Raw genomic sequence first — 11,469 nt, forward strand, 5'->3', positions numbered from 1 at the left:
AGGGGCTCCCACGGGGCTGTGCCCTGCTGCTGCTGTGGCCTTTGGGCAGCAGGAACCATCAGGATTCAGCTACTTGCCTTCTCTGATCTGTCAGGCCAGGCGAGTGCCAGCTAGCCACAAGCAGCTGCCAACCTTGTAGACCTCCCTGTGGGGTGGCAGGTCTATTTAGGCCTTAGTGCCAGGCATGCGGAGGTGCTGTTGCATGTTACTCTGAGTGGAGGGAAGCCCACTGTGGACGCTGGGTCAGCAGGGGCATGCTCGGGGTGCATCGYGGGGCTGACTTGCCTTGTTCTTTGTGCTCCAGGTGCTGCTGCTTCTTTAAGAGGAAAAGGAAGAAGACGGCTCAGCGTCACAAGTGACCAGTGCCTCCTGGGGCCTTGCAGGAACACCACCTGCACCTGCAGCTCCTGCCATGTCTTACTGGAAGGGGCTTCTCTTTAGGGGGGAGGAGGAGGCGTAGGAGGAAGAGAAAAAAAGTGACATTTTAAACCAAAAAGAGAAGAAAAAGTTCCAAAACAAACCACTCTGGGGTGGATCTGCTGAATGGTCTCCCTCGTTCACTCCAAGCCTGAAGCTCTTTTTGGGACCAGGACTGTGGCTGGCTCAGGTCTTGGTCGCCCTGGGAGGGGGGCTGGCTGGCTGACCCTCCTTCCCGTTGTTTACGGCGAAGGCATCGTTCATGCAAACCTGAGGACTGTGCTTAGTTCCTGCTCACTTTACTCCCCTCCCTCCCCTGTGCTCTCTGCTCCTCTGTCCTCCTCCCTCCTTAATTAAAAAAAGAAAAAAAAGAAAGAAAAAGATACAATAGGTTTGATTGGCTCTCGAGAGGGCAGGAGGATGCAGTCTGGGCGAGAGAGTTGTGTGGGAGAAAGGCCTTGCTGCTGCAGCAGTTAAGACACAGGTTCCTTTTTTAGGCTCCTTGGGAACAGTTACACTGTAACGTGCAAGCTGTGAGAAATTTGCAATCTACTGTTCCAGTTAGGTTTTCTGGCTTCCTTGACACCTCCCTCCTCTGAYGGTAACAGAGCAATGTGGATTGTTTTAAAGAAACTGACGTCGTTGCACTTTTTATTATTTTTAGCATTACAGATGCACATTGTATCTGTGGATTTCTGCGTGGACAAGTGATGCCAGCGCAGACAGACATTCAGCTGGGAATACGGAGAGGTGCAAAGAACGCCCTCAAGTGGGGATGTTGGCAACATCCACACAACCCTCATGCCAGTCTGGGGTTCCCAACGCCTGTTTTGGGTCATGCGCTGGGGAAAGCATACTTGAATTTTCAATCACCCTTTCTAGCTGCCAGTGAATGTCCCTACCATGGTTTCCTACACCGTGCCTGGCCCAGCCAGCCTGGAGGCTAGCCTAGTGTTGGCAGGAGGGAGCGGYATCAGCTTTGCTGAGCTGGAGGAGTTTGCACTGGCTAAAGATGTAGATCTGGATTAAAGTAACTGGAAACCAGATGTTTCCCAAATCATAGGCATTTCTTGGTGTGTGGCTAGGCAACTGGGCAGCCTTCTCAAATCCCTCTGGTAGGGTGGTTAGGAATACGCACCTTCTGCAAGAAAATGTTAGCAGGAGCAAAGCTTCCCCAGCAGGGGAGAGGATAATTCACTGCCTTAATACTGATTTAATCTCCAGATGGTCAGACAGGTTTGACTGGAATAGCCTTCACATCCTCTCTGTGAGCACAGGCCTGGAGCTCTGCTGGCCTGGGGCACATGGGATGCTTAGCCTGGGGCACATGGGACGCTGTCCCACCCTGGAGGGGAAGCCACAGTTCTTGTGCACCACTTCTGAGCCAAACCCATAGCTAGCAAAGGGCTTGGAGCACTTTGTGCAAGTGTAAAATCTGGCATCCTACTGCAGCATTTCCAAACCCTGAGGAGGCTAAGGCTGCTCTGGGGTTATCATGGATCTGGCAGGGCTCCAGGCGAATTCAAGCAGCTTCCTTTTTGCGGAGGGAGGGGGAGGGGTGTCACTGTAAATAGGTTCCTTATGCGTTGTCTTTCTACATGTGACATCTGACTAGGCTGGGACTGTTCACTTGAGTGAGGGGACTTCATTTGTCAGAAGCTTGGGGCTTGCTCACTCCAGTCCGTGAATTCCCTAGAAAGTAGGAAGGGAGGAAAGCAGAGACTAGATCACATCATTATCTGTTTTAGAAATGATGATCTCTGTGTAGCTTGGAGTTCATTTAGTGGCACTTAATGAAGGTTTGGTTCCCCTTGCTGGGAAGAACAGGCTTGGGGGGGGGCAAGAGATCGTCATGAGCAGGGACCTCTTCTGCTTGCTCTTTGTGCTTCGTCAAAGCAAGCAAACACTGGAGTGGTGGCAGCGTGGAGGAGCCTCACTTCTATACCAGGATCCCTCTCGGGTGTCCCTTAGCCATTCTCTTCTGAATTATCTCAATGCCTTATTCTGACAGAGCACAGCTCTGAGGCTTGGCTGTACCTTCCTCTTTTCCCCAGCAGAAAATTAAGCTGCAGGCTGGCTTGCTCTTCACTTGCTCACCCACCAGAAGATTTGTACCCCCACTGTTCTCATCCTGCAAAATGCTTTCTTGTAGGTGTATCATAGGCAGGGGCAGGAAGGGACTGTTCATCCCCTGCATGTGAATGCTGGGGCTTTTTATCCTCTCTCGCTCTCCCACCAAAGGGAGGACAGGGACCATAGCTGTGTTCCACCAGTCTCTTCTTGAACTCCTCCACTGCTGGTGRCTCCCAGGATGTCCAGGATCTCTGGCACGGATGTTCCCCTCTCAGCTGTAGGAAACCATGGTTTGGCGTCTTGCAGGGGGGAAGGGGGCACAGGCGCTCCCCAGGGAGAGCAGTCATGTTCTGCAGATTGAGCTGGGCCCTGACACACACTTCTGTTGCTGCCCTCCCAAGCCCCACTAAGTGCCTGTCACCAGAACTCGATTCCTTCTGCATCTCCTGCCGTGTTTGGTCATTCCTCGCTGCTTCCAGTCAAGGGGCAGCTTGTAGTTGCAGCGTATGTAAGTGTTTGCAGGGTGAGGGAGGGCGGGAAGAAAAGGGGCCATCTCAACAGTTTTTGTTCTTAAATGTTTTTTTAAAGTGAATGTATTTGATTGTTTAGAAACTTTCCTGACCTTGTTTTTAAGTGGGTTGATTTGAAAGCTATTTCACAACGACCCACTACTGCTTATCTCTGGAGAAACAATGTTCTTTTAATCCTATGATGATGTGTTTGTAGGGGAGGACTGTTCCCCCACGGCATGCTGGTAATGCTCACTTGTACCAAGCCCTCTTGCACTATAATCGTACGTTGGACTCTTTAAAAGGGCAAAAATATTTTGTTGTTTTTTGTTGTTGCTTTCTTTTTTTTTCCTAAGGCAGGTAAACAGTAAGGCCTGTGCTTGAGGAAGCTAACCCCAGGGAAGTTGGAGGTGGCTAGGAGATACAAGCCAGACTGAGCCAACCATTCTGTGGCAGGAAGTAGGGCATTAAACCTACCTGGGCAAGCTCTCCTGTTCTTATTGGAAGTTAACTTAGTACCTGGGATATGCCTGTGCCCCTTGCACACAGGAGTGCGGGAGGGGCTTTCAGATCAGCTGTCTACCACCGATGTCAGGGAGCATTCAGCATTATGCTGAGGTCCCAGATACAGTTCTCCCATGGTGTCAGCCACCAACGTTGCGATGCAGTCTTCTGAGGTATCAAGTGAGAATTTTTTTTTCAATAAAACATTGCACTGCTGCATTGTTCTCCATGAATAGATGTATTTATTACCCTTTCCTGAAAATACTTACTATAGAATATTTTCTTTTCCTTTGCTTCTCTTGGTAACTCCTCCCCTCCACCCCCACCCCCCCAACGGTAAGCTCTGAACCCTCCTTTGAGGGGATGGCGCATGGTATGGGAGCTTTTGAACACTTTGTGCTTTAAAGCCGTGAACAGTTCAGCCCCCCAGAGCTTTACTAAGGAATGATGACCCCAAACACTTCTCCCTGTGTCTGCCCAGCCCCACTTCAAGCATCCTGGGTAACAGAGAATGGCTAAGCCATTTTTTTTGCTTTGAACACGAGGAAGTGAACCAACCAAAAATGTGCTGGCCATATGTCGAGTGGTCCCCGTGTCTCTGGAATAGCATCTACAGCTGCCACTTCAGTGGCAAGGCATCAAGTGTGTCTTCCCCCAAATGGAAAGGCGCTATATGTGCCCGTCTCCTCGCCAGGGCACCACACAAGGGCTTAAACAGCTGAGAATCCAGCACCACTTCCAGCTGACCTTAGTCCACAGCAGAGTCCTGGGGCAGTATCAGCAGATGCAATGCTGATAGCCATGCCTGTGGAGGAGGGTGGCAATGATGACCTGTACCAGACCGTTGTTGCCTTGAGTGCCTTCTTCCTCTAGGAATCTGTCCAGTTATCAGGCTATTGTGGAGAAGGGAAAAGCCCTGTGTCACCTATGTGAATAGCTGGAAGGAAGTGACTCCCAGGATCATGAGGTTTTCCAGTGTGCAAATAGATGCTGCTTATTTATTCTCAATGCAGTCAAAGAAAAGCATGAAAGGAGATGCTAGCTATTAGCCAAACTGAGCATCTTTGAAAAGCAGCTTTCACTATCGCTAGACTGGGAGAGCACCTGTAGTATGCTGTCAGTGATGATTCTCACTCTTTAGAAAACTGTTTTGTGCCAGGGTCCACTTTGTTGGGACACTTTCCTCTCTTTTGTTTTACAGCCTTAAATGTAATGTTTTTAGCATGAGCTTTAATGTCTTGTTCCCAAAAAGCACACTCTTGGGACAGTTGTGCTCTGAGAAGGAAGAGAGATCTCAACATTTCTTTCCCTGGCCCTTGGAAACATTCATCTCTACCAGGCAATTCATCTGGTAACATTAACAAACAGGTAATGTACTAGTATGCCACTGAGTTAGGGCATGCTTAAGCCTGCAGGGATGGTACTTGGCTATAGAGAATATGCTAGGAAGCATAAGCTAAGCATGCCCTTGATTACTTTTGGAGAAAGAGGTGTACAAACCCCAGCAGGAACGAACGTGCGAGGACACTATCGAGCCACAGCAGCCATCGTGTGCCTCATGAGGCCTGCTGACATGAGCAAGAAATAATGAAAAAAAAAAAGATGCATTTGTGAAGGGCTCTGTGTTTTCACAGCCCACTTGAGTCTTGAATTCCAATGAGAGTACTACCTTCCTCTCTTTGGGAGGAGGACAGCAGGCATCTAATATAGGGTTAGAATAAGTGACTTAGAAGCAAGTGTCCTCCTGTGCAGGACTTACACTTTTCAGGTGTCCAGCTGTGCCATACCCTAGGAGTTTTGCTTGGACACTTTGAGTGACTGTAGATTTCTAGTGTGATGTGAGGAACCATCTGAACATACTTGCTTTCTCAAGCTTTGTTGAATTGTATGGTAGGTGATTAACACTGACCCAGGTCTATTTGAGTAAACATTAAAAAAATGTACTTCCCACGTATTCAACTAAATCCAGTATTTGCAAACAATTGTGCTAAGCTGGACACCAGCACCTGAAATAAACTGCAAACACTTCTGTGTACGAAATCTGTTTTTTAGAGCAACTTCAGCCTCTCTGATGAAGATCTTTCTCCTTTCCACACACCTTTCTTTAGCTTTATCATACAGTCTCACCTGCTCTTCATCATGCCCTAAATCCTTCCTGGGCAAGAACTGAGGGGCTTTAGCATCTTCACTGAGTATTGAAGTGTTAGGAGGGGGAGATAGGGCAAGTCCAAACAACTCACCTCTCTGTCCCCCAGCACTGGGGCACCCACCTACCTTTCACTGCTTTAGGGGGTTGTTTGCAGCATTTCTTTCCCCTAGACAAATGACAGGTGAAACCAGAAGCCATAGAGAGGCAGGGCAAAGCTTTAAAAGGTAATTTGTTTTATCCTTTTGGGGAGCGTCTCAGGAAAACAGTTGATCTTTGCAGCAGGGGGTTGCTTCCCTGTCCGTGCCAGGGCAGGAGGACCCTGCCCTCCTCAGTGCTGGGCCTCGAGCAGCCCCACAGCTGTGCAGAGAACGGCCTCGGACACCGGGGGACTGTACCCAACAGCCCTGCACCCCTATCCGCTAGGGGTACTGCCAAGGGCCGAATGCCGGTGGAAACGGTGACGAGCTGTAATTTATTTTGTCTATTTAATTCTTCCCTTTGTACGTGCAGGAGGGGATGTTTATTGCCATTTTTTTTAACTGTAAAAAACATAAACCTCAACTGTGGACTCCTTTCTACCCCGTGTGGCTGTGTGTTTCTTGCGGGCGGGGCGATGGCTGCACAGCTGGGCGGCTGCGCCTTGCCGGCATCGGGACAGGACTTGCGGACCCAGCTGCTCGCCGCCGTTTCCTCTGCGATCCCGCCCGGCGAGGCGGGTCCGTCCCACACCCCTTGTCTGGCTCACCTGGGCGGGCTCCTCCGGCTTCACGGCTACGGGGCTCAAGTGGACGGGGCGGCGGCGCCAACGGCTCCGCGGCGGCGCGAGCTTCCTCAGTGGCCCCGCGGCGGCACGAACCGTCCCAACGGTCCCAACGGCCCCGCGGCGGCGCGAGCCCTGTCCCCCGCCGATTGGTCCGTGCGAACCCTACGACTCCGCYCCCCACCCTCGTGCCGGCTTCGGTCCCTCAGCGCCCCGCCAGCAGCGCACGCGCGGGGCACCACGAGAATTTGTCCCCGCCCCTCCTCCGCGGGGGCCCAATGGGCGGCGCCGCCCGGGCCACCGCGCCCCGTGCCCGCTCCTAATTGGCTGCGCCCGGAGTCGCGGAGTGAGGGGCAACGTGGCAGCCGCACCGCGGCTTACGCTAGCGCCGCCCCTCGGCGGATCGCAGCACCCCGGCCGGCCGGAAGGCACCGCCCGCTCCCTCTCCCCTCGGCGCGCTCGTTGGTTTTGCCCGGGCGGCCGGAGCGGGCGGCGAGCGGAGCGCGTCCCGGAGTGTACCACTGCGCGGCAGGGGAGGGGCGCGGGGCCGGCCCGGGGGGCCGGCGGGCGGGGCCGGATGCAGGCAGCGCGGCGGGCGCTGTGGCCGGGCTGCGAGCGGCGGAGGATGAAGGTGCTGGTGGCGGCGGCGGTGCTGGGCGCGGCGCTCCTGCTGCTGCTGCCCGCCGCCTCGCGGGCCGACGAGCGGAAGAAGGGCCCCAAGGTCACGGCCAAGGTCGGCTGCGGGACCCCGGGGCCGCGGTGGCCCGAGCCGGGCGGGCCAGGGGCAGCGGGGCCGGGCCCGGGTAGGCCAGGCCGCGGCAGGGTGGCCTAGGATGGGGCTGGCTGGGCTGGGCCTGGCTGGATGGGCTGAGCCCGCCCAAGGTAGGCCAGGCTGGGCCGGACCAAGATGACCTGGTTCGGCTGGCTGGGGTAGGCCTGACTGGATAGTCTGGGCCGAGATCATCCAGGCCGAGTCAGGATGTGCCCAGGTGYGCCTGTGGGAGTAGGCCTGGTTGGGGCAGGGCCTGATTTGGTAGGCTCAGGTCAGTGTAGTCGGGATGGATGAGGTTGAGTAGACTGTATCAGGCCTGGTTAGCCCACGTTGGGTCAGGATGGGCCCAGTTGGGTAGGCTGGGCTGAACCGGGGTAGGCCAGGCTGAACCGGGGTAGGCCGGATTGGGGTTGATGTGCCCGGTGGACTTCATGGGTTAGACTGGGTCCAGACCAGACTGGCTGGGATGGGTGGGTGGGTAGATGAGGTGCAGCTAGGCCAGGCCAGGGTGGGTTTGGTTGGCCCAGGGGAGGTCCAGCGGGGGGGGGAGGGGGCAAGGCAACTTTGTTGACACCCTTTTAACCCCTCCAAGGTGTTCTTCAGTCTGCGCATCGGTGAAGAAGATGTAGGCCGTGTGGTCATTGGGCTCTTTGGCAAGACTGTGCCCAAGACAGTGGACAACTTTATCGCACTGGCCACTGGAGAGGTGAGGTGCCACCAAATGGCTGGCCTTGCCTCAGCCCCTCCCCCGAGGGGCTCTTCCCCAGCCTGTCTCTTTGTCTCACTCATTTCTCTCCCCCCTCTGACCTCCAGAAAGGGTTTGGGTTCAAGGGCAGCAAGTTCCACCGTGTGATCAAGGACTTCATGATTCAGGGAGGAGACTTCACCCGTGGAGACGGCACTGGAGGTAATYTGGCCTGCACCAGCCTGGGGGTTGTCCGGCTGCTCCCTTGAGATGGGCCACATTCCTAACCTGCTGTCCAGGCTCCGCTRTGAGGCCAGTGTGGAGTTAGAGCATGATGCCACAGTGGCTTGTAGAGACCTCYGTGTTGGGGAGGGATGGACAGAGCAAGGCTCAGCTGCTGTTGAGTGTGCTGTAGCTTGGGCCCAAGTAGCCATGCCCCTGCCCCAGGAGGAGTGGGAGCTGGAGCGCTGTACTCCTTGCCTCCCRCTGGGAAAGCTCTGCTTCGCAGCAGCTCCTGCCTCTGCTGGGTATCCTGGCTGCCAGGAACACAAGCCTTCTACCAGAGCTTAGCAAACATTAGCAAAGGGGCAAATCTGCCCCTAGATACACCAACACACCCCACTTGGCCTGTGAACAGAGCTGCCTGCCCTGCTGCTGCCAACCATTGCTCTCCTCTCTTATCCCGACTTCCATCAGTGCAGCACAACCTTTCCCCCCCACCTTAGGTAAGAGTATCTACGGGGACCGCTTCCCTGATGAGAACTTCAAGCTGAAACACTACGGCCCTGGCTGGGTGAGCATGGCCAATGCTGGCAAGGACACCAACGGTTCCCAGTTCTTCATCACCACAGTGAAGACGCCATGGCTGGACGGCAAGCACGTGGTGTTTGGCAAAGTGCTGGAAGGCATGGTAAGGGGGGGGGTTAATCATTTGTCAGGGTGGCACAGCACCAAATCAGATGTTGCATGAGCAGGTTAGCTGGGAACAAAGCGCTTTGGAGGATGGGACCCTGCTCTGAGCTGGCTCTGCCTAGATGGCCGGCGCAACAGCCAGCACTGCCCTAGTCTCATACATGTGCTTTCCCCAGGACGTCGTGAGGAAGGTGGAGAACACTAAGACAGACAGCCGAGACAAGCCCCTGAAGGATGTCACCATCGCTGACTGTGGCACCATAGAGGTGGAGAAGCCATTCGCCATCGCCAAAGAATAAACCACCTCCCTGGCTCAGTGAAACGGCAGGGCCCTGCGCTGCGGGGGCCCAGCCGCAAAGGGCTGCGGGCCTAGGGCTGCCCTGCTCTCCTCCTCCYGTGCATTTCCCTGCCTTCCTGGCGTCAGCCCTGGGCAGGTGAGCAGCAGCTGAGCCGCTGTGCCCCACGTGCCCGCCTCCACTGCCCAGGCCTCCTCCTTCACCCTTACCGCATTCCAGCTGGCCAGCGGGCAGGACAGGGTGCTGGCTCCTCTTCCCATCACTTTTGTAAGAAGCACATGCACCAATAAATGTGACCAATGTGTTTTTTAGAGAGTTGTCTCTATCCTGCTTTCTGGGGACTGGAGCTTGCCTGAGCCTAGCGTCCATCCAGCAGCAACCCTGCTTGTGGATCCCTCAGTTGAGCTGCTCAAGGCCTGGCAGGGCACCTGTGGGAGCTCTTTGGAGACCCTGGTCATGCTAATTCCCCCAAGCACCCCTGGGGCAGGGGACCTTTGGAGACCAGGAGGAGAGGGGCAGATGGGAGGTGGAGGGGAGACTGCTACATGCTCCTAGCTGTGTTTGAGACACGCAGTAACTTTCCCATGAGATCACCTTGCTGCAGCCAGCCCTCTTCCCCCTTCTTTCATGTTTCATTAAACTGAGAGCAGAGCTGCAGCCGACCTCAAATTTGCTTTTGTAGCACTACAGAGCACAGCAATCAGCTGCCAATCAAGCCTGAGTGATTTATTGCACAGTCTCCCAAATGCCAGAAACCCAGACACTGAGGGGTTTTCCCAGTACAGTTCAGAGTCCAAAGGCTCCTCCCGCAAACCCAAAACAAGAGTGCAGAAGGCAGAACTCCTGCACTTAAAACTAAGGCACTCGAGGGCTTGAATTGCCATGGTTAGAGCAGATACAAGCCAGCTCTAGTCTGGAGAGCAGCTGTGGCTCCTGCTGTACCATTTGGCTTCTTCCACCCTCAATTTTCCTGTCTGAGAGCAGCCCCTCTTGCTTTCTAGCTCCCTGTCCTAGAGGGTTTCRCTGCTGTGAGCCTTCCTAGCAGGCCTGGCCGGCCACTGCGGCTGCATCACACGTGCTTTACATGAACAGTGTCTCTAGAGCGAGATGTGGAGCCAGGCCGCACCACTACATCCCTCCCCCGAGGTCCAGGACACCCACCCGGTGAGCRGGGAGGGCCCCTCGCGGAGCCAGCCTACCCTTAGTGGCGGCGGGGAGGCGGCGGGTGCTGCGTGCGTGCGCTCAGGAGCCCGGCTGGCCGAGGCCCCGCGGCACTGCCTTGCGAGAGGAGCAGCTCTCCGGGACGTAGAGCCCCTGCAGCACGCCGCTCAGGACCGTATCAGGAAGCAGATCTGCAAAGCAAAAGGAAAGGGGTGAGTGCAAGCAGAACAAGTTGAAGTGAGCAGACTTCTTGCGGCAACACTGCTTGGCTTGGGGCTTTGGCTAGACAAAACCTCTGTGGGGAACAGAGAACTGTCCCCAGAGCACTGGGCCCCGCAGCGCTCTGGCTCCTGGGAACATGCAGAAAGCGAAGCTGGAGCAAGACTCGGGTAGCAAACTCACCATGCCCGTGCTGCCCAGCTACATGCGACCATGTTGCTGCAGGTCACGGGCCACYGCTCCTTACCTGTGGATGGTGGCCGTACATAGGGGTCTCGGCAGAAACTCATCACAGGCCGCTGGGAAGGCAGGCAGCCAGGCCTGCAGCAGTAAGAGAGAGGTGAGCAGCGGGGAAGGTCCCCTCGTCCCACGAAACCCCTCCAATTCCTCACAGCAGGACTCCTGGCCGTCCCAGCCGAGGGCACGCTCAGCCATGGGTCCCCAGCCCCACCGCTGCACGGCAGCCCCTCGACCCGGCCCCCAGCGGCAACCTACCTGCTCGCCTCCGCGGCAAAGCGGCTGGAGGAGCTGCAGGGAAGCAGAGCAAGTCAGCAGCTTGGCATTAGAAGAGCTGCTGCCCTCAGCCTGGGCACCACCACGAGCAACGGCAGACATCCTCGCTTCGCCGTGTGCCCATGGCACGGCACGCAGAGGCCGCCGGAAGAGGTCGGCCGGAGCAGGCACGTTGCCCGCGCCCCAGCTGAGAGCTGAGCTCCGGGTAACATYCCCCGTCGTCCCCTCCCGTGCCTTGGCCAGGCTCGGGGCACTTCTTTACACCGTGCCGGGAGAGGGAGCAGGGCGCTCGCGGCCATGCGGCCTCCCCCGCGCACCGCGTGGCGGGGGGGGGGGAACAGGTGCTGTGGGAGCTGCCAGGGCTGCAGCTCCTGCGTACTCACGCCAGGCTGCCGGCCCTGGGGTCCGGCTGGAAATGCCGCACCTTCAGGAAGTCCAGCACCTCCRGGGGGAGCTCCGCGTTGTGGTACAGGACACCCTGAAGGAAGCACACAGCATG

The 11,469-nt window shown here is 55.9% G+C and overlaps 3 protein-coding genes across 6 annotated transcripts in view; 2 read left to right on the plus strand and 1 right to left on the minus strand.

Moving 5' to 3' along the window:
- CSNK1G1 (casein kinase 1 gamma 1) overlaps nucleotides 1-3,727 on the plus strand; it is a 126,594-nt gene extending 122,867 nt beyond the window's left edge. For all 4 annotated transcript variants that reach the window (XM_085300703.1, XM_085300704.1, XM_085300702.1 and 1 more), the window contains one exon: nucleotides 305-3,727. In XM_085300703.1, coding sequence (XP_085156829.1) covers nucleotides 305-359 — 55 coding nt within the window. In that variant the 3' untranslated portion in view covers nucleotides 360-3,727. The remainder of the gene's footprint in view (nucleotides 1-304) is intronic.
- Nucleotides 3,728-6,839: 3,112 nt separating this feature from the next.
- PPIB (peptidylprolyl isomerase B) lies at nucleotides 6,840-9,388 on the plus strand. The gene is made up of 5 exons (XM_085300707.1): nucleotides 6,840-7,145; nucleotides 7,777-7,890; nucleotides 7,998-8,091; nucleotides 8,595-8,779; nucleotides 8,958-9,388. The coding sequence occupies exons 1-5, from the start codon at nucleotides 6,990-6,992 to the stop codon at nucleotides 9,078-9,080; spliced, it is 672 nt and encodes a 223-aa protein (XP_085156833.1). The 5' UTR covers nucleotides 6,840-6,989; the 3' UTR covers nucleotides 9,081-9,388.
- Nucleotides 9,389-9,782: 394 nt separating this feature from the next.
- Nucleotides 9,783-11,469, minus strand: part of SNX22 (sorting nexin 22) — a 3,608-nt gene continuing 1,921 nt past the window's right edge. Inside the window, exons 2-5 of the mRNA XM_085300754.1 lie at nucleotides 11,354-11,448; nucleotides 10,953-10,985; nucleotides 10,705-10,778; nucleotides 9,783-10,429 (exon numbers count right to left, since the gene is read on the minus strand). Coding sequence (XP_085156880.1) covers nucleotides 10,320-10,429; nucleotides 10,705-10,778; nucleotides 10,953-10,985; nucleotides 11,354-11,448 — 312 coding nt within the window. The 3' untranslated portion in view covers nucleotides 9,783-10,319. The remainder of the gene's footprint in view (nucleotides 10,430-10,704; nucleotides 10,779-10,952; nucleotides 10,986-11,353; nucleotides 11,449-11,469) is intronic.

The sequence above is a fragment of the Rhea americana genome, unplaced genomic scaffold (genome assembly GCF_003343005.1).
Source record: "Rhea americana isolate MKP2758 unplaced genomic scaffold, rheAme1 scaffold_168, whole genome shotgun sequence".
In the NCBI taxonomy this organism is placed as follows: Eukaryota; Metazoa; Chordata; class Aves; order Rheiformes; family Rheidae; genus Rhea; species Rhea americana.

Coding starts and splice junctions, on each gene's coding strand:
- PPIB (XM_085300707.1), top strand. CDS start 6,990: ATGCAGGCAGCGCGGCGGGCGCTGTGGCCGGGCTGCGAGCGGCGGAGG. Junction 7,146..7,776: donor GCCCCAAGGTCACGGCCAAG/GTCGGCTGCGGG, acceptor AACCCCTCCAAG/GTGTTCTTCAGTCTGCGCAT. Junction 7,891..7,997: donor TCGCACTGGCCACTGGAGAG/GTGAGGTGCCAC, acceptor TCTGACCTCCAG/AAAGGGTTTGGGTTCAAGGG.